The sequence below is a fragment of the Ascaphus truei genome, chromosome 10, assembly GCF_040206685.1.
Source record: "Ascaphus truei isolate aAscTru1 chromosome 10, aAscTru1.hap1, whole genome shotgun sequence".
In the NCBI taxonomy this organism is placed as follows: Eukaryota; Metazoa; Chordata; class Amphibia; order Anura; family Ascaphidae; genus Ascaphus; species Ascaphus truei.
Genome location: NC_134492.1, coordinates 4,268,397 through 4,295,490, shown reverse-complemented (window position 1 = coordinate 4,295,490; position 27,094 = coordinate 4,268,397). Strand labels below are relative to the sequence as shown.

At 41.5% G+C, this 27,094-nt stretch overlaps 1 protein-coding gene across 3 annotated transcripts; it reads left to right on the top strand.

Moving 5' to 3' along the window:
* The first annotated feature begins 3,691 nt into the window (after positions 1–3,691).
* CLCA2 (chloride channel accessory 2) lies at positions 3,692–27,046 on the top strand. 3 transcript variants are annotated; one of them, XM_075615618.1, is made up of 14 exons: positions 3,692–3,910; positions 6,876–7,013; positions 8,579–8,729; positions 8,902–9,010; positions 9,834–10,005; positions 11,242–11,469; positions 14,237–14,461; positions 17,324–17,501; positions 19,069–19,175; positions 21,125–21,349; positions 22,680–22,950; positions 24,163–24,327; positions 24,991–25,224; positions 26,013–27,046. In XM_075615618.1, exons 1-14 carry the CDS (start codon positions 3,746–3,748, stop codon positions 26,567–26,569), a joined length of 2,925 nt encoding a protein of 974 aa, XP_075471733.1. In that variant the 5' UTR covers positions 3,692–3,745; the 3' UTR covers positions 26,570–27,046. The 3 variants fall into 3 exon arrangements, with proteins under 3 accessions (XP_075471733.1, XP_075471734.1, XP_075471735.1); XM_075615619.1 differs by lacking the exon at positions 3,692–3,910 and adding an exon at positions 6,481–6,611; XM_075615620.1 differs by lacking the exon at positions 3,692–3,910 and adding an exon at positions 6,516–6,635.
* Positions 27,047–27,094: the final 48 nt, after the last annotated feature.

Below are 27,094 nucleotides of genomic sequence, written 5' to 3'. Positions count from 1 at the left end.
CTTACTTCCCCGGCTCACACAGGCATCAGCTCGTGCTCTGTTCCTGCTGCTCCTGCCGGATGAAGAAGACCTTCAGCTTATGCCACCGCCACCAGGACTTCAGCTGCTGGTCCCAGATGTCGCCGCGGTCTTCCTCACCGGTCTTCCGTCCCTGCAGGTAAGTGCTGTCCGGGTAACCGGCCGAGTAAAATGTTTCATTTTGCCCGGGTACCTGTTACCCGTTTCTTTTTTTAAATGGACCCGGTACAACACAACTCTCAATATATCACTTCCTGGTAAAATAATAATAAGTAGCCAAGCTGCACACCAGTAGCATTTGGTAAAATACTCGCAATAAACGGATTTCCAAAAGATTTAATATATCATAACAGCAGCAAAGTACGACGTTTCATCCTTCTAAGAGGATTTTTTCAAGTGACTGGCATGTAGAGAAATGAAAAAGGTCCAGTATAAGTTGTCAATAAACATGTGAATAGACTTAATATAATCACCCCCCAATTATCCCCCGCATTGATCTCCAGCTGTCCCTCCGTGTTGTGTGCGCGTCCATTCACCATCCGGTCACGCTGACGTCATCATGATGGTCCTTCCATCTGACGTGGCTCCCGATTGGTTCCGACTTCTAGCGAGACCTCTTGACGTCATCGTACGTTGGCCTGATCCCCTCTCCTCATGCCTTGTCTTTGCCGTCTGTCCGTTTTCTTCGTGCATGCACAGTTTCATTGCGCGTAACTGCGTTTCCCACAGGTATCCTCAATTGGATGTGTGGAGGGTGCGGATATATTCTGGCTTGCAATTGGATCACCGTAGAAGAGGGGGATGATCAGCACAGTGGGAGGGAAAAGGAATCGTCAGTGAGATAACATACACAGTGCCACTATATCCCAATGAATAAATTATTATTAAAATATGGAAGGCTTGTTTCTTTTTTCTCTATGAGGTTACCTGTAATGTTACTAGGTGCTCAAAATAATGAGGCGATCAACAGCAGCAGCAATAATGAATCATTATTCTCTGGAAGCAGGGGGCCAGAGCTGAAATAAATGGGTTTCATCTCCGGAGACCCCCTGCTTCTAACCTATAACAAGAAAACAAACAGAAAAAAGAAGCAAGAACCGCAACATGAATTGCAGCTATGATTTGGAAAGGGTATTTCTATAAAAAATCCCCACTGCTTGAGAAATAAAGCTACAGTACAATACGCAGAGTCTGCAATGCAAAGGGAGAGGCGGAGTTCGGCGGCAGAACCTTCATATTGCGAGAGGAAGCCGGACTGCCGGCAATGTGTATTATAATAACAGGCTTACAGATAGAAGAATCACAGAAACACGGAAATAGAGGAATAATGGTTAAACATAATGAACGATACAAATGTCATATTTATGGTTTTTTAATTAACAAGTACAGTAATCATTTTACTAAACAAAAAGTAAATTAAGTGGAGCAGTGCTGGCTCTCAGACCCCGTATGTTAGGATTTCTAAGTGTTTTCCCATATGTAGTTTGTATACGGCTCTTATAAAAATTCATATGTTCTGCACCCTGTGATGCAGAGGTACCCTGCCCCCCTATTCCCAGCCCCCCTCTTTATTTCTGTACACCTCCCGTCCTCCCCAGTACTGTGATGGTTTATGTACCAATTAGATTGTAAGCTCCTCGGAGCAGGGACTCCTCTTCCTTAATGTTACTTTTATGTCTGAAGCACTTATTCCCATGATCTGTTATTTATATGATTACAACATGTATTACTACTGTGAAGCGCTATGTACATTAATGGCGCTATATAAATAAAGACATACAATACAATGTACACTTTTCTTGGGAGAAAACAAATAAAAATTAAGTTGAGAAAAAAGTAAATTAAGTTATCTTCCAAAAAAAAAAAAAACAGTTGAATGTACATACTGTAAGTAACTATTTCATATTTTTACATTCACATAATTGCAACCAGGGTGTCTGTGTGCCAAACCGCACTGATTTCCCGACTCCCGAGATAATTACTGTCTTATGTGGCAGTGTTTCTCATGGAGAACTCAGCATAACTGCCAGTGCCAACCAATAGAAAGTCACTACGAATCCAGCAAGATTTTGCCTGTGAATTTCGTGAGAATTGGTGGCCATCTTGTTTTCCCAGTAGCACCCGTACCAGTGAGTACATCAGAGATTATCCCGGGAACTGGGGTGTCCAAAGCACGGAAAGGTTCGGAACCACAGAACCCTCTGCCTCAATTACTGTCTGCAACAAAATCAAATACAAAACACAGGATTTCTGCTTTTAACAATTTAAAGTGTATTTCTGGAACCTTGCTAACAGATTTATGGGCAATCTATACTGCTGAGTATAAATTGAGTTAAATGGTATGGATAGTTACTTAGTTACATAGTTACTTAGTTGAAAAAAGTTGAAAAAAGTTAATCAAGTTCAACCTATGCTCAATTTAGACGACAGATACTTATCCTATGTTTGTACTTACAGTATATTGATCCAGAAGAAGGCGGACAAAAAACCCCGGTTTTACTCCCTGGATCAGCATCATTCCATATAGATGCAGTAGATTGTATTTGCTTATTTTTAACATACAGGGCATTACAAAAAAATATGTTTGTAGCCCCCTGGCTATATTTCTCTGACCTAGTCCTTGTAAGTCCTGGTAATAGCAGGCAGTGCTAGGGTTAATTCCCTATCACATGGAATGGCATTTGAGTTGTCTTCTTAAAGAGACACGTTGTTTCTGTTGCAGGCCCTGTTTGCCTGGGAGGATACAAGCAGGGTCACATGTATAGTGGTGTGATGCCTGAAGTCATCTAGATTCTAGACCTCCCCAGATACTGGGACACAGGGATTAACCCCTCCCCAGGTATAAAAGGTAGGGGTCGGCCCTTTTTGAGGAGTTCTGTTCCAGTTCTAGCCCTGGGCTAGTGGAGTCCTGCCTTGCCCCTTAGGGGGTGGGGAGAGTGTTCAGACTAGCCTGGGGGCCTCAAGTCCCTGGGGGGCCTAGTCCTGTCCTGCCCAGGGAAGGGAGGATACCCCTGGGCCAGGATATGTTCACAATGGAACAAAAGCAAGCTGCGAGGTGGCATCTATCTGGGTTAAGCAAGGTGCAGAGGATATACCTCTCTTGCATGAGAAGGACAGTGTGATCTATGCTGTGAGAACCCCAATAAACCTGGTTGAATTGTTACTGGTACTCCGGAATTATTACTCTGCTCTATGGAAGTTCCTGCGGGGATGACTCTCTGCCTATGGCAGAGCCCCTAAGGATGGAGGTGCTGCACCACCACCCCAAGGAATACTGTACCCCAAGCTCCCTACTAAATCGCGGAGATTCAGCCTCTTGGGAACGAACAGGTCAGCACCACAGCACCAGAACACCATATAACCAGCACATCTCCCTTCGGGGGGTTGGGAGGGGTGGGGGAGAGAGATGTGTTACATGTCTTTACTGTCACATGTTTTATACACGTTTACTGATATACATTTAAAAAAAATACTGTACATTTAAGAGTTAGAGGCGCATAATTGGTACAATAATCTCACATGCATCAGGTTATCATAAAGTGGAAATAGATGGACAGGGAAGTTAGGATTATAAATAAGGCCACCTGTATACAGAAGGGTAAAGCATGACAACTCCCAAACCGGTCTGCTTAAATCTGTCTGACAGTAACACGCCCTCATAACACAATCCCAACAGGAAGAAGCAATAATTCCCATAACCTGAGCACTATGACAGCTCCCAGGAAAGATGTCGGCAACCATTCCTTTCCAGAGCTTGGTGTTCGTGGCAGCCCTCCATTGCCATGCATTTACTGCATCAAAGGTGCGGGTGAGGGACAATGGGTACGAAAATATAGTTCTTGCAATTAACCCACAAGTACCGGAAAACCTGGAAATTATTACAAATATTAAGGTAAGAAATTGAAGTGTTTACATGTTTTTATTTTCTAGAAATAGCAACATTTCCTTTGGTATTTTCCACAGCATTAGTTGACAATAAAGAGAATGGGCCCAATACAAAGTATCACATCCCAGACAACTCCAGTGCTCTATTCCAGCTGATACGTTTAAGGGACGTTTGTTGTAAGATGCGCTTTTAATGTAGAAACATATTTTCTAAAAAGCCCAAATTAAGCTTTGTTATTCTGTATATATATATATATATTTATAAAAATAAAGCAGGAGCGCCTTCCAGTGCCCAACCAATACAAATATGTACTAAAAACTGTGAGGTAAATGTATAAGACCGATGATGTTGGGAGACAATAAGATTATACAAATAACATAAAATAAAATACTGAAAAATAAGATAATTACAAAAAGTATATGTAAAATATACAATACGAAGTGAAAGTCCAGTCCCAGAAACACTGTCCTTCGGAGTCTCTGCAGCATGTAAAGGGGACCACCAATCTCTCAAGGATATATAGGGAAAAAACAAACGAACAACAGGCGCACTCATAGTGTAATAAGGCATCAAAACGAAAATGGACTGATTAAAATATAAATTACGCACTCACAAGCATAACAGGAACAAGAGCATGTGTGAGATAAATCTTAATCGCAAACAATGATTGCAGCGTCCCAGCAAGATATGGGAGCCCCACCATGTGCTGCAGGGGCCGACGCATACATAGGTACCTTCCGTGTACCGGATACAATGTATGCGCTCCCTGCGCTTCCTCACTCCGGCCTCTCTGCTCACGAGGTCTCGCGTGAACTGTGACGTCACAAGGATCTCCTGGTTTGGCTGTGGCTTCTCTCAGTGGGGACTCTCTGCTTTGGCTACGATCCCAATAAGGAGCTAAAAGTTCCAGTTTGTATGATCGGGCATACAATAAAAAACATACAAGATTCGAATGTTCTCGCACATGAACTCCAAAACACACCCTACGCGTTTCGTCCTTAAGACTTCGTCAGGGGGAACAGTACATTACCAATATACAATATACTACCAATGTATAATGTATTGTTATATCTATCTTTTGCAACAATTTCTAGGTGTAACTGCATTGACTCAGATTTCAATGTAATTTAATATTGTGTAAGGTCTATGACTCATGTAAAACTGCCTTAATAACGAGTATATTGTGGAACACAGCTATCACAGTGTACACAGGAGTATAAAGGCCTTGTGGTAAAGAGACTGGATTTGCAATGCATGGGCTGGAAACCCAGGGCCTCTTGCTTCTTGTGACCTTAAGCGAATGACTCCTTTTCCATGCCCCATGCTCCATAGAATGATGTTGCCCGCTCTTTGATACAGGGACTCATTGTTTCTGTCACATTGTGTACCCCGTCAGTGCTATCGCATCAAGGTATTTGCATTCTGTATTTAAATTTACAGATTTAAATAACTAATTACTTTAGTTCATTTAAGTATTTAACACTACTTTACTTAAAGCTGCAATCCCGCTAATTTGTACATGATGGGAACCGGTTAGTTCCCCAGAGCTGAACCCCGTTATTTTTTAGGTCTGTGGCCCCTGGGGATCCAGAGCTACTTACCAGTGAACTTACCGGCATTACTTGCTGTTTTCTCCTGGGGATTTAAACGGCTAGCCAATAGGAAGCTGCAATGGATGACATTCTTCGAATCCTATTGGCTCATGGGACATGCAAGATTTAAACAGCCATTTTGCTTTCCTTGTTAGTGTAACCCCCTTTTCCTATGCTAATGGTATTCCGCGGGAGATAACGCGTGCTGCTATTACCTGCGAGGCTCACAGAAGACCAAAGCCTCCACTCTGGGAAGCCTGGGGTGCTATATCTCGTGGGGCAGCGCCTCCACCTATGAGGATCCCAGCGTAAGCGTGATTACACCGCATAGGAAACACTATACTCAGCAATAAACAATATCCCACCAGATATTATATAACTTGTCTTTACTGTGGTCCCACAGCATGGCAAATACTACAGCACACAATACGATAACACTAGTACCAGTGTGGTGACCCAATGTCCCTCCTCCAATCCCAGGCACCCCAATGTGTGTGAAGGTAGCGCTACCCTCCCTGAAGTGTGGTGGTGCACGGTAGTACCTTCCTGACTACGACCAGGGAATTAGGGGGATCCTCCTTTAACAGAGCTGCATTCGTGGTCCCACGATGTGGGGTCTGCAAAAATCCCCTCACGCCTTACAGGTGGTGGTCAGGTGCGGTCTCGCCTGAAGGCCGCAGGTCGCCGCGTGGACGTCAGTCTGACGGCGCGGTGGCATGGGTTGTTGATCTCTAGGAGGGAGGGTCCCTATCTAGGGCCTTCCCTACAATTCTACTCTTAGTTGGGATAGGGGCTTAACTGGGGCTTTAGGACACAGTTCTGGCCTAGTCCAGGGGCTTACTTGCTCCCTGGATACGTCCGCCCTCCTTGCTGGCTCCTTCAGGACTGATTTGCGGGCTCTCAGTCCGCAGAGGAAATCCTCCTCCAAAAGCCCTCCCTTCCGGCGTCGCCAATCCCAAAATGGCCACAGCAGCACAGAGTCCCATAGAGATGCATGCCTCGCCAACCACAAGATGGCCGCCGCAATTTTCTCCCTAGCTCCCGATCCGACGGAACCTCGAACCACCCAGGGCACCAGTGGGCCAATGCAGGGCAGCTCCCCCTCCTCTGGGCAGGTAACGGGGACCCCGCTACATTAGGTAGAAACAATGGTAACTTCCCTGCTAAACATTTCAAGATCTGGGAGCTCTCCAAAGCTTAAAAAGTTCCGTTTTAGGTTCAAATCCTTTAAATTAAAAAGGGGGGTTTGAAAAAAAAAAAAGGGATTCCTGCTTCAATTACTTGAATTAATATTATTTTAACTTTCTTTAACCATAAACCACTTTAAATAAAGATCTATTACTAGTAATACGCTTTTAGTAATCTGCGCCTTTTTTCAGAATATGGTAACTGAAGCATCTCTGTTCCTGTTTCATGCCACCAAGAGGAGATTCTATTATAGAGAGGTGAAAATTCTGATACCTACAACCTGGCAACCCAGCAATTATCAGAGACCCAGGCAGGAAGCGTATGAAAAGGTATTTAATATCAATTCAAAGCTCTGATAAACACTTTGTTGCTGCACATTTATTGCGTTAATAGCTGTGGTTTGAAGGAGAAGTTTTCGCAATCTTTTCATATGAACGCTCTCATGTACACTAGTTACAATGCATGTTTCAGGTCTACGACCCATTCCCCATCGCGTAGGCTGTTCCCATGCAGAGAAGCTATTCATTATCTTGCATTAGTGGTATCCGGGGCTGGTGCCTGGGTTTTGGGTGCCCTAGGAGAACTTGCTGCCCTTTTTCTAGACAGAGAGGCCCAATAAGCACAAAATAGAAGTCTCCGAACCATAAGGGGAAGGGCCGTGTAAGGTTTCCATCTTGTATCTTGTGTTTTTACTTTGCTGATTTAAGAATATTGAAAACAAAGCACAGTCTGAGCAGCAAGAAGAACTAGTAATAGGAATATATATATATATATATATATATATATATATATATTTTAGATGGTTTCGCATATAATCCCATGCTGTGCTTAAAAGGTGTGTGAACAGCAGAGCATTTGCTTATATGGGTTCCATGTAAATGGATATTCCAGGTATAACGTAACACATTGTGTGCTCATTTGTATGTCATTTCCCGGAATCCCTTGCTGCAGTGGAAGCACTGTATGCTGGGTGATAATAGCGAAAAGCAGGGTTGCAGACCTGTCTAAGACATGTGAATGTGCTCACAAGTGATATTCTTTATTGGCTATATGCCAACGGTGGAGGTTTTTCGTTGCCTTTTTCACCCACCATAACTTAAAATGTATATGGCATTTATGTATGTATACATATACATATACATATGTGTGTATTATGGTGGGTGAAAAAGGTGACATAAAACCCTCCACCGTAAAGCATATAGCAAATAAATGTAGCACTTGTGAAAACATTCACATGTCTGAGACAGGTCTGCACCCTGCCTTTCAACCATTATCAAGTGTAAAACAAAAAATGTGAGGCGCTTCTAAATAGAGAAAAAACTGTGAATAGCACTGTGAACAATTATACAAAAGTGCTCATATGTGATAAAAAATAAATAAAATGGTGAACTTCACTGCTCAACCCTCTGTGGAGGAGATCCAGTGCTCCTGTCATAGAAAGGTGGAGAGAAGCTTGTGGGGAGCACAGATAACACCACATACAGGGAGAAAAATATAAATACAATGCATGTACCAGTTAAGTGTTTATCAAAGCAACAATCATTGCACTTACATTAGGCACACTGTGCATATACACATAACAAAATCGACGCGCAGCTCTTTCGTGTCACCAGCCGTGTAGTAATAGCTTCTGACTATGGGGACCCATAGTAATTCTGTGTAGCTACGGAGAACATTCCGCCTATCCTCCACATGAATAGTTAATAATAGCCCTCAAAATAATAAGATGTGTGCCTTATATGTTCCTGTATGTCCTTCGTTGTGAATGCAAATTACTGAGTCCCCCCCCCCAGAAAAATAACCCTAATGTAAGTTTTAAACAAATATTATTGATGTATATATTATTTACTGAATTCATATTTAAGATACTAACAAAATGATTCGTATTTTTCAGGCAAGTGTAATTGTCACCAATCCAAACATACATTATGGAAATGATCCATACACGTTGCAATATGAAGGGTGTGGGAAAAAGGGGAAATACATTCGTTTTTCTACCGATTTCTTAACTGACGACAATCTGCTCTCTGTTTATGGATCACGTGGTAAGGGATTTGTATCTGAAAAATAATGTACAGAATTTAAGCAGATATATGTATTTCTACCAATTACCGTTCTACCCCCTAATATCGATCAAAGAATAATGTTGTACACATCTGTATACAAAGAAGTTGACATTTAAAATGCTGTTGTGTTTGTGTTTTATTTTCTTGGCAGGGAGAGTTTTTGTCCATGAATGGGCTCACCTTCGATGGGGAGTATTTGATGAATATAATTATGAAATACCGTTCTTTGTTTCAATTAAAAATAAGATTAAAGCAACAAGGTAATGGTTTTGCTTATATATCAGTTAAAATATAGTTAACAAGCCTAACACTTTCTTTTTTTAATGTGTGGGAGACCTCCTCCAGCCGCTTTTATTATTCGTACTAAACATTTAAATACGCTATATTGTGAATATCATGATTTTACGTACCCTGGTGAATAAAATGCATGATGGAAAAGTATATAAATACATTACATCAATGTGATTCTCTATATTGATAAGCCCTGAAAGGAAATGTTATCTACTCGAATACCATGTAAATTAGAATCAATCCAATTTAATTGCAAATTGTAATCCTTTAATAATATATTCCCTATTTGAATATGTGGAGCTATGAGTTTTTGCATATATTTTATAATATTTATTTATAGTATATAATAAGAGTGGACATGTTCATTGGTGTTTGCTTTTTTTTTAAATGTGTTTTGTTATAAAAAACTCGATTTATTTTTGATTATTGTAAAAGGACAAAAAATCAAAACGTTTTGCGAATTGTAGCCAACTTTTTTCTCGAATTTCACTCTTCAGAAATCAAACCGGGGGTCGAACCTCCAAAGTTCAGATTTTGAAGTCAGGAACATGTCCATCCTTAAATATTTACTACAAAATTAGTACAAACAGTTTTGCATGGTACTTTACTTACTTACATTTTCCCAAATTAGTACTAATTGTTACTGATATAGTTAAAAAAAATATCCAGTATCCCCAGTGCTTATATATGTGCCATGTTATAGCATGAGAATCTGATTAAAAAACTTCTATTGTTCAGCAGTAGGAATTGTTTAAATATTTATATATTTTTCAGTGATGTATTTTTTTCTAGATGTTCTGCTGAGCTTTCTGGCATGTACGTTTGTAAAAGAAGGTCCTGCTCTGATGGAGATTGTGTGATTGACCCGCAGACAGGAAATCTGCAAGAAGGATGTATGTTTTTAGTTAATAATACTACTCAAAAAGCAAAAGCATCCATAATGTACATGCAAGGTTTATCTTCTGTAAGTAATATAAAAATGCATCGAATACATAAGAATACATGGAACTTTTGAACTCGGTTATTCCATTAAGTTGCACTTTAAAAATAAGGAGAATTGGGGCAGCCTGTATTGTTTATTTATACAATGTTTTACCAGGAAGTAGTACAGTGGTGGGGAACCTTTTTTCTGCCAAGGGCCATTTGGATATTTATAACATCGTTCGCGGGCCATACAGACACAGGCAGGCACACAGCAGGCACACAGAACCCCGCCCCCCTACCTCTGGTAGTTGCTGCTGCTGCTGGGGGGATCGTGTAGGGCGGATGCTGGGGTAACTGCTGGAGAAGCATGGGGGAAGTGCGGGGAATGCTGCGGGGGAAGTACGGTGGCTGCTGGGGGATTGCTGGGGCTAGTACGGTGGCTGCTGGGGATCTTGTAGGGCTGCCGGCGCCTCACACCACCTCATCCCTCCTCCCGATTGGGCGCGCGGCGGCCATTTATTTTTAAATTAGCGCGACCCCGGTTATAGCAGTTGCCTTAGCAGGGCCAGACCAAATGATTTCGAGGGCCTTATACGGCCCTCAGGCCTGACGTTCCCCACTCCTGAAGTAGTACAATTAGAGTTACCTCTCAATGGTGTATGTTTCCAAGACATTTTCTTTAATAAGTTAAATACTTTACTCCTTCCCTAGTCTCTAATACAGGGGGCTTATCTCCAGTTCTCAAGCCCCCCCAACAGGTCAGGTTTTCAGGATATTCCAGCTTCAGCACTCTCTTGCTCTTTCCCAGACTGCATTGCGGTTGATCAGTACATAACAGTGGCACAGAATAACCTAGAAAACAATTTATATCATTAAGAAAAGTCTTTAAATAGATCTGTGAAATATTTGCCAACCATAAACTAAAAAAATGGCGATTTACAAATTGCAAAAAAAATATGAAATATAATTTACAAGTGCAAATAACATCCATAGCGCTAATGCAATTTGATTAGTTAAAAAGTCGCAATCCATATTGTCCTCTATAGGAGCCTATTAGCCGAAGAAAGTACATACAGTACTTTTGCATATTCCACATTACAATCTGAGCCTGACCTTTGTGTGTATAACACCACCAGCCCTGCTACTGAGGGTCTGAAGAAAGCAGAATGTGATATTAAAATAACCATTGTAAATAAATAATATAACCATTGATCCCCCGGTGATTTTATTGACAGACATCGGAATATAACATCTAAACAAAATCTACCACTTCCAGGTTGTTGAATTTTGTTCGGAAAACGACCATGATCGCGAAGCGCCCAATATGCAGAATAAAATGTGCAGCTACCGCAGCTCCTGGGAGGTCATTAGGAGCTCTGCAGACTTTCGTTCTACTCTTCCAATGGGAGGCGCTGCGTCTCCTCCCCCGCCCTCCTTCTCACTGCTGCAGAGCAGGGGCAGGGCGATCTGCCTGGTTCTGGATGCTTCTCAAAGTATGGCCGAGGTAATCACTGCTATCGTTACTATGTTACTACTAGTTATTAAATCAGAGTCAATGTCCAATATTTTGTGTGCACGTGTATATACACAGAGAGCTCAAGGTGTAATGTAATAAGAGGTAAAGAGTACCACTACCTTTCTATTTGCAAACAGAGTAACACTACTTATTATTTACACTCAGTTTTTAAAGAATACAGGATTTATTTGAGAAACTCTCCGTTACTGTTGCTATAATATAAATATTATATTAATATTTCCAAATGAAAGTCACAGTAACTAAAAATCCCACGTTGTGAGCACATTCCCATCTCATACAGACCTGTAACCCTGCCCTTCCCCGTTATCTCTTAGCCTTCAGTGTTTCCAGTGCAGCCAGGGATCCTGGGTAATGACATGCAAATGAGCACGCAGTGTTTCGCTCATTGCTTCGTGGATCTCTATAACATGGATCCCTATAAGATTAATACTGCGGTAATACACAGCTTTATCAGCACATCACAAGAAAGTCTGAATATATCTGCCCCCATGTTAAATACATTACAATCTCACGACGGCATCATGCCTTTTTATGTATATCATGTTCATCGAATGATTGTATTACTTTCTAGTATTAGAAATTGTACAATAAGCTGTTACTTGGCGAGTTGTAGTACTATTCTATTAATAAAATGCGATTTTAAAACATTTTATTAAGGAGCAGCGGAGATAGTCACGTGACACCTGCTTATTTTTGTAAGGAAACTGTTGTAACACAGCTAAGCAGCACTGTTACTGTTACACACTGTTACTGTTACACACTGTTACTGTTACACACTGTTACTGTTACTGTTACACACTGTTACACACTGTTACTGTTACACACTGTTACTGTTACACACTGTTACTGTTACACACTGTTACTGTTACACACGGTTACTGTTACACACTGTTACTGTTACTGTTATACACTGTTACACACTGTTACTGTTACACACTGTTACTGTTACACACTGTTACTGTTACACACTGTTACTGTTACACACGGTTACTGTTACTGTTACACACGGTTACTGTTACACACGGTTACTGTTACACACTGTTACTGTTACTGTTACACACTGTTACTGTTACACACTGTTACTGTTACACACGGTTACTGTTACACACTGTTACTGTTACACACTGTTACTGTTACACACGGTTACTGTTACACACGGTTACTGTTACACACGGTTACTGTTACACACTGTTACTGTTACACACTGTTACTGTTACACACTGTTACTGTTACACACGGTTACTGTTACACACGGTTACTGTTACACACTGTTACTGTTACACACTGTTACTGTTACACACTGTTACTGTTACACACTGTTACTGTTACACACTGTTACTGTTACACACTGTTACTGTTACTGTTACACACGGTTACTGTTACACACTGTTACTGTTACACACTGTTACTGTTACACACTGTTACTGTTACACACGGTTACTGTTACACACTGTTACTGTTACACACTGTTATTATTACTGTTACACACGGTTACTGTTACACACTGTTACTGTTACTGTTACTGTTACACACTGTTACTGTTACACATGGTTACTGTTACACACTGTTACTGTTACACACTGTTACTGTTACACACTGTTACTGTTACACACTGTTACCTGGATTAAGATGGTGCTTAGGCTGGAAAGATGAAGACAGTTTTGACCTATTTAGATTAGGGGCGGGCAACTCCAGTCCTCAAGGGCCACCAACAGGTCAGGTTTTAAGGATATCCCTGCTTCGGCACAGGCGGCTCAATTAGTGGCTCAGTCTTTGACTGCACCACCTGTGCTGAAGCAGAGATATCCTTAAAACCTGACTGTTGGTGGCCCTTGAGGACTTTAGTTGCCCGCCCCTGGTATAGATACTGATTGACTTGTGAGGAGATCTGGGTTCCCTCTTGGGAACAGATTCACTGTACATTAACCATTAGGCTGGTTACTGGGAGGAGAACTCCAGATCCGCATCTTTCCCAGCACGTCTGACAGCGTTCCCACAGCACGTCTGACAGCGTTCACACAGCACGTCTGACAGCGTTCACACAGCACGTCTGACAGTGTTCACACAGCACGTCTGACAGTGTTCACACAGCACGTCTGACAGTGTTCACACAGCACGTCTGACAGCGTTCCCACGGCACGTCTGACAGTGTTCCCACAGCACGTCTGACAGCGTTCACACAGCACGTCTGACAGCGTTCCCACGGCACGTCTGACAGCGTTCCCACGGCACGTCTGACAGCGTTCCCACAGCACGTCTGACAGTGTTCCCACAGCACGTCTGACAGTGTTCACACGGCACGTCTGACAGTGTTCCCACAGCACGTCTGACAGCGTTCCCACGGCACGTCTGACAGCGTTCCCACAGCACGTCTGACAGAGTTCCCACAGCACGTCTGACAGCGTTTCCACAGCACGTCTGACAGTGTTCCCACAGCCCGTCTGACAGCGTTCCCACAGCACGTCTGACAGCGTTCCCACAGCACGTCTGACAGCGTTCCCACAGCACGTCTGACAGCGTTCCCACAGCACGTCTGACAGCGTTCCCACAGCACGTCTGACAGTGTTCACACAGCACATCTGACAGCGTTCCCACAGCACGTCTGACAGTGTTCCCACAGCACTTCTGACAGTGTTCCCACAGCACGTCTGACAGCATTTCCACAGCACGTCTGACAGCGTTCATACATGTGTGTTAAAGAATCCTGATGCCTTGTTTACTGTTTTGGGCGCAGGGTGAGCGGATCCGTCGGCTAAAACAAGCGGCAGCCATTTTCCTGCGCCACGTCGTTGAAGCCGGCTCCTATGTTGGTATTGTCACATATAACGAGACCGCTGAAGTCAAAACTCCACTACGTCAAATAGTCAATGACGCGGTGCGAATAAATCTTACTTCATATCTTCCGGACGCGGCTAATGGAGGAACATCTATCTGTACAGGAATATTGTCAGGTTTGCAGGTAAAATACATATATCCAAATAATACATTGTGAGCTCAGATAACGCCCATTTATTTTCTGCCTTAAAGTAGAAATGACATTTGGTCTCTGGCCTGTGGATTTTAGTTTCTGATAATGTGTTTATAGAAACATAGTATTTGTCAGCAGAGAAGAACCAGTTGGACCCCCCAGTCTGACCATTTTCCTACATGAAACACCCCCTTTAATCCTTGGCTTTCTTTTCCATTTAATATAGCCTTATATTTACCCCAAGCATTTGTAAACCCCCTTACTATATTTATTTATTTATAAAATGTTTTACCATGAAATAATTCAGTGAGAGTTACCGCTCATATTCACGCACGTCCTGGGCAGAGTTAAGATAACAGATACATGGTTACAAATACAGTTATATAAGTGAAAATATCTAATTCTCTACGGCGCTGCGTAGGAATTCGTCTCTCGTACTTGGATCGACCACCTCCGGAGGCTTTACCCCACTCTTAAAGCGCTGGACAGGAAAAGGACGACGATAGCAACGAGCTCGGAGGAGAAGTGATTGAGTCAGACAACCAGTGAGCTTAGTCAAAAACTCTCCTGTTTATTAAACGGTTACAGTCAGGTTATATAGGCAAACGAGCGTAGAAAAAACACATATATATGTGAGAAATTTACTTCCCTTATTGTGTGTCTAGAAAGTGACAACTGGAAAATTACGATTTGGGAACTAGCCTGAGTGCTAGATTTTTGGGGCTGTAAAGGAAGCGTCATTCTTCTTATTGTCTAATACATTTCATTGTCTAGGACATTCTTAATAGGAGGGATTGATCATAATTATTGGGGGAGAGATGTGGAGAACTTACAATAATCTACGGCAAAAATCTGTAACTGATTCATCCTCTTTTTGTTTAATGGTCATTATCAGACCCACATTTTTCCTTGATCAAAAAAATATTGCTGCAACAGATCCCACATTTTGGAAACAGTACGGGGATCATTCCAGACAAACTCACCCTCTGCGGGTGCAGCCTCTTCAGAACTAAATATACTAAAGCTGCTCCCTTTACCGGGTGCATCATACTTTTTACTTAAGTATTTGTCAGCCTTAGACCAATCAATATCAATGTGTCCTGTCAAACAATCCAAACAAAATCTAATATCTCCTCCTGTAAACTGATAACCTTGACTTCTCTTTTTCAATAAGTGAGCAGGGTTATACATTATATACAAGACATTGCATGCACAGTTAGAGATAATATATTTTATAGGCGTATGTAACAGTTACAGACCAGGTTAAAATGTGAGACAGCTTTAGTTATGAAAGAATTTAGACAGGTAGCGGCTGTGAGAGTCTCCGGCAGACTGTTCTAGTTGTGGGGAGCACGGTAAGAGGAGGAGGAATGGTCAGATATTAGCTTCTGCCACCTCTGCTGGGATGCTATTCCTTGAATCAACCACCTTTTCCACGAAGAAGTGTTTCCTCGCATTTCCCGAGCCTGCCACCCCCAGCGTCAGAGCCTGCCACCCCCCAGCATCAGAGCCTGCCAACCCCCAGCGTCAGAGTGTGCCACCCCCCAGCATCAGAGCGTGCCACCCCCCAGCGTCAGAGCCTGCCACCCCCCAGCGTCAGAGTGTGCCACCCCCAGCGTCAGAGCGTGCCACCCCCCAGCGTCAGAGCCTGCCACTGACCCCAGCGTCAGAGCATGCCACTCCCCAGCGTCAGAGCCTGCCACCCCCCAGCGTCAGAGCCTGCAACCCCCCAGCGTCAGAGCCTGCAACCCCCCAGCGTCAGAGCATGCCACCCCCCAGCGTCAGAGCCTGCCACCCCCCAGCGTCAGAGCCTGCCACCCCCCAGTGTCAGAGCATGCCACCCCCCAGTGTCAGAGCGTGCCACCCCCAGCATCAGAGCGTGCCACCCCCAGCATCAGAGCCTGCCACCCCCCAGCGTCAGAGCCTGCCACCCCCCAGCGTCAGAGCCTGCCAACCCCCAGCATCAGAGCGTGCCACCCCCCAGCATCAAAGCCTGCCACCCCCCAGCGTCAGAGCCTGCCACCCCCCAGCATCTGAGCCTGCCACACCCCAGCATCTGAGCCTGCCACACCCCAGCATCTGAGCCTGCCACACCCCAGCATCTGAGCCTGCCACCCCCCAGCGTCAGAGCCTGCCACCCTCCAGCATTAGAGCGTGACGTCTGGCTCTGGCACTTCTCATTCGCTTAAGTATGCTTCCCGCTTTGTGTTAAAACCCTTTATGTAAAGTTTCTATCATGTCCCCCTCTCCCTTCTTTCATCCAAGCTATATATAGGGGCTCTTTAATCTTTCCAGGAGGGCCAACACCCGTCCTCAGAGGTCACCAACAGGCCAGCTTTTGTCAATGACTGCACCACCTGTGCTGAAGCAGGGATATCCTGAAAACCTGACCTGTTGGTGGCCCTTGAGGACTGGAGTTGGCCACACCAGGCACTATTTTAGTAGCCTTCTTTGCACAATCTCTCATGTGGAAGTGAACACAGATCAGTCAGTTCAGGTTACATCGAGTCTTGTAACAAATCTGTAATGTGGTGTCACATAATCCCTCACAGGGAAATATATCTGTAATCACTAAGAAAGTCATAAATAGAAGTTGACATTCTTTTGTACAGCTAAAAAATGCTTATTTTTATGATTGGGCGTATCCTCTTTGCGCTGAAATATAATCAGGTTGATAAACAATCCCTGGCACATCTCCTCTGCGACACTGACGCTAAAAGCATGGTTAATAAACCTTTATCTTCAATTTAATATAAAAACATCACAATGATAAATGAATATGCCTCCTATTGCAATGTATAAAAAAGAAAAAACAAACATAGCATGTGCATAGATGGCATTTCTTTCTTGTAGGTGCTTAAGAGCCTTGAGGGAAGTGCAGACGGCTCTGAAATGGTCTTGGTATCGAGTGGTAGAGATGGGAACCTGCGGGGATGTTTCTCCCATGTGTCAGTGAGTGGCTCTGTTATTCACACCATTGCTATAGGCCCCAATGCTGACCCAGAACTGGAACATTTAGCAGAACTGACAGGTATATTGTTTGCTTCAATGTATTCTGTATACATATGTTTTGTCTTCTAAGTGCAGAACGTTGCAGGCGCTACGTGGGAAGGCAGGAGCCCTGGGGTCAGCGTGCGACTGTGATATGTACTCTGGCTGCAACAGTCCCAACCAAAACCTACAAATAGCATAATAATCCTTTGTGTTACGGTGCTGTGTACAACGGCATGTCCAATGTGATAACAAATATACACGTGAGAACAAATCTAAAACCAGTTACATCCCAGTTGGCAATAAATGGCATATTGGAAAAATACTTGGGACAATATTGACTAAGCGGTCCTATGAAACTTGCTAAGCGTTAATATAAAACACCTGCTGACTTTCGCTGACACTTTACATATTTAAGAAAATGGGCTTTAAGGTGTCTTCTATTGCCCAGCAGTGTTTCATATCATAGCACCACTTAGTAAATATGTGCTACAAATCACATTATTTGCCCTTCATCCCTTCACCACGAAGCCCAAAAGGTACACATCATTCATGGAGATAAAGAACACCGTGTATCATTGGAACAATTCAGGGCTGCTGCAAATGACGGTCTTGGAAATGTAGTTGTTACCCTTTTTTTTATTTTAAAACTAATCTGTAAAAAAAAAGAGGGTAAGGTCCAGACTCTTGGGAGGCCTCTGTAATCGGTCTAAAGTAATACAAAAATATCAAGGATGGGCGCTAAGACAAAAAATCCGGTCAAGGAGTAAAGATCATCAAAATATTAAGTCAAGCACAACAAAAAATGAGAAATCGATAGTTAACAACAAAGGTCATTTAATGACTAAAGAAAGTCATGGCCACATCCAACGTTTCGGTGCAAACAGGCGGCACCTTCATCACTGATGAGTTCTGCTAAATTGCCTACTAAAACGGCAAAATTCTAACGGTTTTCTACTAAAAACTTACATCAACCCTATTTAAATGAAAATAACGTAGGAGTAATATTAAAACGGCTAGCACATGATAAAAGTGATTCATATTCTTTTTGCTACTTTAACACGTACCCAGACATGCATGGAATGAGCCAAAAAAAGAAAGATTGTATAACAAAGACAAGAAGGATAAATAGGAGCCGATTATCAGCAGAGCGCAAAAATCATATAGGTAATAAAGAGAGAAATCTGGCACCACTATAGTGTTAAAAAAGAAAAATAGGGAGTTAATTATCACAGTCTTGGCAAAACTAGTGCAACAAATGACACAATATTTATCAAAGAAAATAATATTAAGCCTGATTTCAGGTTCTGTTGAGTATAAACATAGTAATAAACACAATCTCACAGAATGGGTCACAATCACTGAACTCACTATAATATATCGAACACATAGTGTTCAGGAGTACATATATATATCTCCCCAAAACAGCCATCACAATTGGAGATATAGTAATATTAATACTTGTGTCTGCATTAGCATCCTCTTGTATCAATCTTGTGCGGAATATATAAAGTAATAACAAATTAGAATAGGTTATTAGTTAGAAGCGTATATAGTTTCTAATAGGAATGAACATGTTGCTATTTTAGTATTGCTTTGTGTTCCAGGGGGACTAACGTTTTTTGCCTCTGATAATATGGAGTCAGACAGTTTAATTGGTGCTTTCAGTGGAATATTTCCTGCAAATGGACACATTGCGCAACCGTTTATTAAGGTAAGTTTATCAAACAAAAAGGTGGTGTATAAAATATTTAGGATGACCCCATCTCTCTCTCTCTCTCTCTCTCTCTCTCTCTCTCTCTCTCTCTCTCTCTCTCTCTCTCTCTCTCTCTCTCTCTCTCTCTCTCTCTCTCTCTCTCTCTCTCTCTCTCTCTCTCTCTCTCTCTCTCTCTCTCTCCTCCCCCCCCCTCTTTTATATATAGTAGTAGGATTCGGTAATTAAACTTAAATTCCATTTAGCATCTTTAGAACTTTGGGAGTAATATTTATCAACATTAAGAAAATGTGAATAGTTTATTTAGAAATATTGCTGCTTGTGTTTGAGCCAATAGTAAAAAGATGTTTCTTACATTTGATGCAAATTTGTAGCCAGAATAGTTTACGCCACCTCCGACCTGGGTGCTTTTTAAAGCAAATACAAGATAAAAAAAAGGATGCACGAAAACGCAGAGTTTGATACATCTCGTCATAATCTGTGTGTTATGTAACTCCCCCTAACTCCTATTGGCACTCCACAAATCGCGAGCTTGCAGGGAAGACAAGATGAAAACAACATCAGTTCTGCTCCAACTTTCCCTTAATACATCACCCCTGTTCACTTAGTTTTATTTTTTAGCTTCTTAATAATGCTCTTTTCATTTTCTTAAATAAATGCAGTTTCTTTCCTTTAATGTAATAATTTAAGGTGTTGATTGATCGGTTCTTCCATGACCGATCAGTGATGGTCCTGCTTCCCCCGGGTTCCCAGGATAATATTGTAAAACTAATTAAATATGGCATAAAGAGTGGGGGGGGGAGACACTTTGTAAGTATTGTTTAATTCTATACAACTGATTTACTGATTTATTTAAAGCGACACAAGATGAGATTTGGAAGGTACAGTAATGCTGATTTAAGCTTGGCTTTTGCCATCTAAACCAGTTGCACCAGTTTTTGTAAAAAGCGAAATTGGTGCAGACAGTGATCTAAGTGTAATTAAACATGGCACAGCCCCAGGACTCTGTCTGGGCTGAAGGAACGGCTCAGTGAGTGACAACATGAGTTAGAATCAGGGGAACCCGGTTAAATTCCCACTATCAGCTCCTTGTGATCTTGGGCAGGTCACCTAACCTCCCGGTGCCCCAAGCATCAAAAACCTAGATTGTAAGCTCTATGGGACAGGAACTGTGTCTGTAAAAATCCTATGTGCTGCATACCATGCACTATGCTGTAGTTAGGAGAAAGTATGAAATGAAATAAAGTTATTATTTTTAAATAAAGGATTTCTCTTTAACAATATTAGGGGTAAATTAAATATACTCAGAATTGACTGTTTGGGACGTTTTCGGAAGAAAGTCCCCATAGACACCAATGAGAATTTTAATCTCAAAACGTCCCAAAGGCTGCTTTAGACTACTGTGTATAGAATAAGGTATTGTAGTGAGATTTTTCTGAAATCAGACACTGTACCACTATTATGTAATAGGACTTTGACCCATGGTGATATAGGACTGAGCCTTGACTAAGGAAATCCTGCTGAGTTTATTAGATGAGTGCATTGCGATTTTATCAAACTCTGTTGGCTCCAAAGATATAAACCAGATTTATTAAAGAACAAAACCACATTTTAAGTCATCCCCGTTTTCATCTAATTAAATCATTGAATGTACTATACGTAAATTAGACTTTTAGCGTCAACAGCATTAGATTTATTAGAGCTAGAATTCCACAGCTCTCACTGAGGCTTTTCTGTGATTAATTCATTTATTAGCTAATTCTAGCAACTATACTGTATATAAAAGAAACCTTTAAGGTCAAACTCTTGTTCCCCTGATCAGGCCCATGGGTTGTAGTTGGCACCTCAATATTCTGCGTAATAATCAGAAATTCTGTTCTTTTTTTGCATTTGGCATGTACTGTAACTATCGACGACACTAACTGGTGATCTTCATTAATTGCTTAGAGGTTCAAAGTGTTTCAGAACTAATTGGAGCTGAGGATCAATTAACTGGCTCTGTGAACATGGACAGTGCTGTGGGGAATGACACCTTGTTCTTAGTCACCTGGCAGGCCCCTGAATTGCCTCGTTTTATTATTCACGATCCCGCTGAGAATAACTATACCGCTGAACATTTTGACTATGACTCCTTTTCACAAGTTGCTTATCTTCGTGTACCAGGAACTTCACAGGTATTTTTCGATTTGCCTGTCAGCAGGCACGTATACCCCTTTATAAAGGGTGTTTTGAACAAACACAGACTATTTTTAACCAAACAGGATTTAAATTAGCCTTAAAATGTTATATTATCCTCTGTGTATAGGACAGGTGAATGTTATATTAGCCTCTGTGTATAGGTGAATGTTATATTAGCCTCTGTGTCTAGGTGAATGTTATATTAGCCTCTTTGTATAGGAGAATGTTATATTAGCCTCTGTGTATAAGTGAATGTTATATTAGCCTCTGTATAGGTGAATGTTATATTAGCCTCTGTGTATAGGTGAATGTTATATTTGCATGCAATATAGCAGAGAGGTTTCTGCAAACATAAGGGAGCATTAATGACCTGCACCTACACCAGCCTTTATACAAGGGGTTCCCAGCCAGGGGTGTTGGCACTCAGTCCTTTGGGGTGCGAAATGAGGATCCTGGGGGGCGCAGAAGATGCTTATACAAGGCCAGTTCCCCCCAAATGTCGCCAAGAGGAATTAAATTAATTTACAAAAAGCAAAAGTATTGTATGTCAGGTAGTTGGGTTTAGGCATTACATGCAATTTATTAACATGAACATGGAATTAGTCTTTGATTTTAATATTTAATGATTTAGGAAGAAATTAATTTGCTTTAAGTCCGTTTGTGCTCAATAATACACACTTTTTAGGGGAGGGGTGCGAGGTTTTGGAGGGCTATCTTAGGGGGGTGAGTGCCACAAAAGGTGGGGGACCACTGCTCTTGACCATGAATAAGCATATTAGCCAATTGCAAACATTTGTAACTCTATTTGTTGAACAACACAATCTGCTTTGACATATAATAGTTGACGTGTGTTTTCTTTAGACCGGGGAAACTACATTCATTTTTGAAAGTGAATTACATTTTAATTCAATAACTTTTGGAAAACTGATCAATAGAAACAGAGCGTTCATTTAAAACACTACTTATAAAATCATTTTGATGACTTTCTAAAATCCCTAGAAATCCAATATGTAGCAACGTTGTGAATGTATTTCTCTAAATAAAACTACAGCTGTCAGGTTGTAAAAGAACGATTCCCCTTTCCAAATGTATGCAAATATATGACAAGTAGATGGTGAAATATTCTCCTTTAAACTATTTATATATTTTGTTTTGGTTCAGAAGAAAAGCTCATTTGATTTATTCCTGTGAAAAATGTGCTAAATGGTTACATTTGAGAATGTTTAGTCTTGATTACGGAAAATCCTCAGAATACTGTATCTAAAAAACATGAAATATATCTCACTGATCTGACAGTAAAATAACTCAGTGACATCTGTTCTCTAGGGTGGGACCTGGACATACAAAATAACGAACACCTTCAACTCCAGCCAGGTTCTCAGTATGATGGTAACCACGAGACCAGCATCTGAAATCATTCCACCGGTCACGGTCATTGCTGATATGAATAAAGATACAGTCACTTTCCCAAGTCCAATGATTGTATTTGCAGAGGTTAAACAAGGGCTTTCCGCCATACTCGGAGTAAATGTGACAGCTGTCATTGAAACAGACTTCGGAAATCCTGTCACCTTGACCCTTGCTGATGATGGTGCAGGTAACATCAGACTTATCAATGTACTCACTAATGCAGGGAATTTCTCAGCCTAGCCTTACAGAATACCAACTAGATTACATATAGAGTGCATTCATATGTATTTTTCAATTCATAATTTTTTACTAAATGATACAATGCCCAATTTCAGATTAACCACTAGATAAAGCCAATGTAATTTTCAATATATAGGCACTATGTTAATGTTTGAAGTACAGCTCAACCATATTATAGCGCGGTCCGCTACAACGCAGATCTGCTTATAACGTGGTCTCAGCGTGGCTCCTATTTTTTTTTAAAAGTTTTTTTTTAACAAAATGGCCGCCGCGATCAGGAGTTCCGTAAGGACTTACCCGGCATCTGCAGCTCTCTCCCTGCTTCATCAGCTTTGGGAGAGTGTGTGTTTTATTTAAATAGGGCTCTTGTTGCCTGTCCTTTCCCCTATGGCTTTTGACACTCAAAGACTACATCTCCCAGCATGCTCGCTGCCTGACACAGCCTCGTAATGTGTTATTAAAGTTTGCCCCCCCCCCAAATTTTTTTTAACGCAATCTCGGTTATAATGCGGTCTCATTATGTGGACCCTGAGTACCACGTTATAACAGGGTTCAGCTGTTTTTACTGAAATACACAGATTAAAGATGTGTCAACTGTATATCATGATTTCTGTATTGCACTATGCATATATTTTTCGTCGTTTTCCTCTCTTCTGCCTACGTTTTATCCTTTGTTGCTTATTTTACTATTACCTGAGTTGTTTTATTTGACTTATAATAAATGTAGAGTTATGATGAACAGGAGTAGTAAAGTATGCAGAAAATTGTTCATTGACTCTCACTTTTACATCAGTCTCTGACCGGGCAACACAATGTCTCCAGTGAATCCTGAAAAACTGCATTCCATCTATACTGGGTGTTTATCCAAGACACTTCTAAATGTTCTATCCTTGTACGATTGTCATGCGTCCAGCAACACAAACATGACCACTTTCTTTTCCCTGTGGGACACTTTTTAAGGCAATTACTCTTACTGTGAATGCTTCTTCACGAAAAAATATCCCTGGCTTCTATCCAGAAGCTCCCTCATTTTATCTGATTGTCATTAACCGGACACAACAATGCACTTGTGATTTCCAGTAATATAGTTATTGTTAATGAAGCATTTGTACATGTTAGTTGAATATTTAATTAGACATTATAATTTGTGTATATTTAGGTGCTGATGTTGCCAAGGACGATGGAGTATATTCAAGATATATATTCTCTTTTACTCACAATGGTAGACATACAATCAAAGTTCACGTTGAGGGGAAAAACACAGCAAGAAAGATGTCTTTGCAAAATAACCAAGCCATGTATATTCCTGGTTACATTGAAAATGGTAAGAACACTACGCGCAGTTAAAATATATCTGTAACGTTTTAATGCTAATAACATGTAGCAAATCTCCATGTATGTTTTCAAAGTAAAATATATCTTCTGAAAACCATAACTGTAACCATACCATAAATGAAACTCTTACTCATGTCACATCAGTCCCTACAGGAAGAGCCCTGGTATGGAATGTCAGGGTGAGTTGAAGGTACAGGAAGTAATTAAGTGATGAATGGCCAGAAAGCTCTCAGAAATTGAAGGCAATATCAGTCCAATGTACCTGCAGTGCAATACTGTAAGCGTATTTCCTGGCTTTCATAGTGTTTCATGTTATTAAAGGAGTATCCAGCTGAAAAGGACCTATAGGAGCCACAAAACAAAGCAAGAACAAAATGCAACCCTGTTTAAATGCTAGAAATACATTTTTTCAAGAATTCTTTTCTTTTTTGACTCCTCAAATACTGAAGGCATTCGCTACAGACTGTAGCAAGGGGTGGCCAACGCCAGGCCTCATTATGACTGAGACTGATTGAACCACCTGTGCTGATGCAGGGATATCCTGAACCTGACCTGTTAATGGCCCGTAAGGACTGGAGTTGGCCGTTGCTCTATATCTTGGATTGCATTGTACCAGCTGTTCAGTTCAATGTGATTTCTCTCTACCTTACAGGTACAATTAAAATGAATCCACCTAGGCCTCTCGTCAGTGGTGAGATCCAAAGCGCTGTAGAAAGCTTTAGCAGAACCGTCTTTGCCGGAAGCTTCATTGTGACCAATGTCCCGTACCAGACAACGGCGGATGTTTTTCCTCCATGTAAAATAGTTGACCTTGAAGCCAAAATGGATAATGGTGAAGTTCTGTTGTCATGGACAGCACCAGGAGACAACTATGACCAGGGAATCGGTGAGTTATTAAGGTCACGTTTATAGTGGCTGCGCGCACGATGGAACACGTGATGTCACTTGTGCCTGTTGCTCGCGCAAAACGCACTATGCAATTGCGATGTGGTGCACGGTGGGGAGGCGTGGCGGAGGCATGGCCGTGATGTTACGTGAGCAGTTTGCCCTCATTGGCAGAACCGCGTACGTGACCCGGCCGTCGCGCGGCAAAGACAAAATTCTTTGTCTTGCCGAGAATCTCGCACACGGTCGCGCTTCTTCGCTAGCGCGGTTGCACGCTCTATGGGCGGCCTCTATCAGAAGAGGCTTGTTGTTTGCTTCACGCTCGCTGTCACTGCCTCTATAAACGAGGCCTTACATGGTCAGTTTGTTAAAATGGTGTATACAAGCTTTATTCCACTACTACCACAATTATTAGCAACGCTTCCTTCCCTGCAGACATTTTATGTCCTGAATAGTACCAGAAAAACAGTATCACGTACATACAGTTTACTTTATATACAAAAGCAAAGCCATCTACACTGTGTCTGCACTCACTCCTCACCTCTCCCTGCATGGTAGATCACTGTTTTGTTTCTGCAGTTACACCCATTCGTTCACTATCCTAGCTATTATTTATAATAGTTATTTTATCTGTTTTTATTGAAAACAGAATTTACAGGTTATTCTTATTTGCAAAAATGTAGGGACATAATTTTCCTTAACTGGGAAACCTAAAATCTCTTTCCTTATTCTTTAAGTGGTGTAATTAATGTACAATGGAAAATAATATTTATTTATATTTTCTTCTAGCATCGAGTTATGAAATTCGGATGAGCACAAGTCCCCTGCAGCTAAGAGAGAACTTTAGCAGTGCCACAGTCATTGATACGAGTACGTTAAGACCGCAGAATGCTGGCAGGAGGGACAGTTTCTCATTCCTACCTCGAAACATAGCTATGGAGAATGGCCCCATTGCCTATATCGGGGTCCGTACAGTGGATAAAGCGTCACTACTATCAGACATATCTAATCTGGTTCACGTTGCCACGCCTGTCCAGTCAAATGACATTAACTATGTCTATTCTAAAACTAAAGAGCTCAATGTTTCAACAGTGATTTTTATTGCTGTGTCAGTGATTTCTGTATGTCTTGTCTTAGGCGCCAGTATATATGGCTATAGGAACTGTACATTATCCAGATTACATAGTCATATATCTGCAAGTGAGTCACAGACACAAGTTAATACTATACAGGAAACGCAACGATTCTCTGAGTGCCAAGTCCAGATATCTCCCCTCCAAGTGTTCCCTGAGAGGGACGTCTCCGGGGAGATCACTAACGGTTTAGAAGAGGAAACAGAGGTCTGAAGAAAACTAGCACATGTGCATAAAGTGAAATATATCAATACACAAAGGAAGATGGTATTAGGGAGAGAAGCAGACTAATGACAGAAAAGGGAGATATTTCACTGGTATCTTAACAATTCACAATGTGAATCATCATGGAGTATTTCTTCATATGAAAGTTGTGAGTATTAGGTTTTAGTAGATACAATGTAAGACGTGCTGTAGCAATGTAGATCTGTTTTGTGATCAGTGAGAGATTGGTGAGTGTTTCTAGCAGTTCTTAGTAAAATGTAGGACACATGTGGAGATTGAAGTTGAATGATATTTTTTTGAATGATATTTTCTGTGCGTAACATTCTTTTATTGAAAGTCTAAATGTTTGGTGAAATAAAGAAAGGGCGCTGAGTTCATTGTTGCATATTCCGTGACTCAGGGTTAGCTGTATAACTGTGTAATGCAGCATGCAAACATTCTGTATACCCCTGTAATAAAGTGATAGGAAGCTAAACGTGACACTGGCTGATTACTTGCATTGCCGTACCCCGA

Coding starts and splice junctions, on each gene's coding strand:
- CLCA2 (XM_075615618.1), top strand. CDS start 3,746: ATGTCGGCAACCATTCCTTTCCAGAGCTTGGTGTTCGTGGCAGCCCTC. Junction 9,011..9,833: donor AATAAGATTAAAGCAACAAG/GTAATGGTTTTG, acceptor ATTTTTTTCTAG/ATGTTCTGCTGAGCTTTCTG. Junction 21,350..22,679: donor GTGTACCAGGAACTTCACAG/GTATTTTTCGAT, acceptor TCTGTTCTCTAG/GGTGGGACCTGGACATACAA.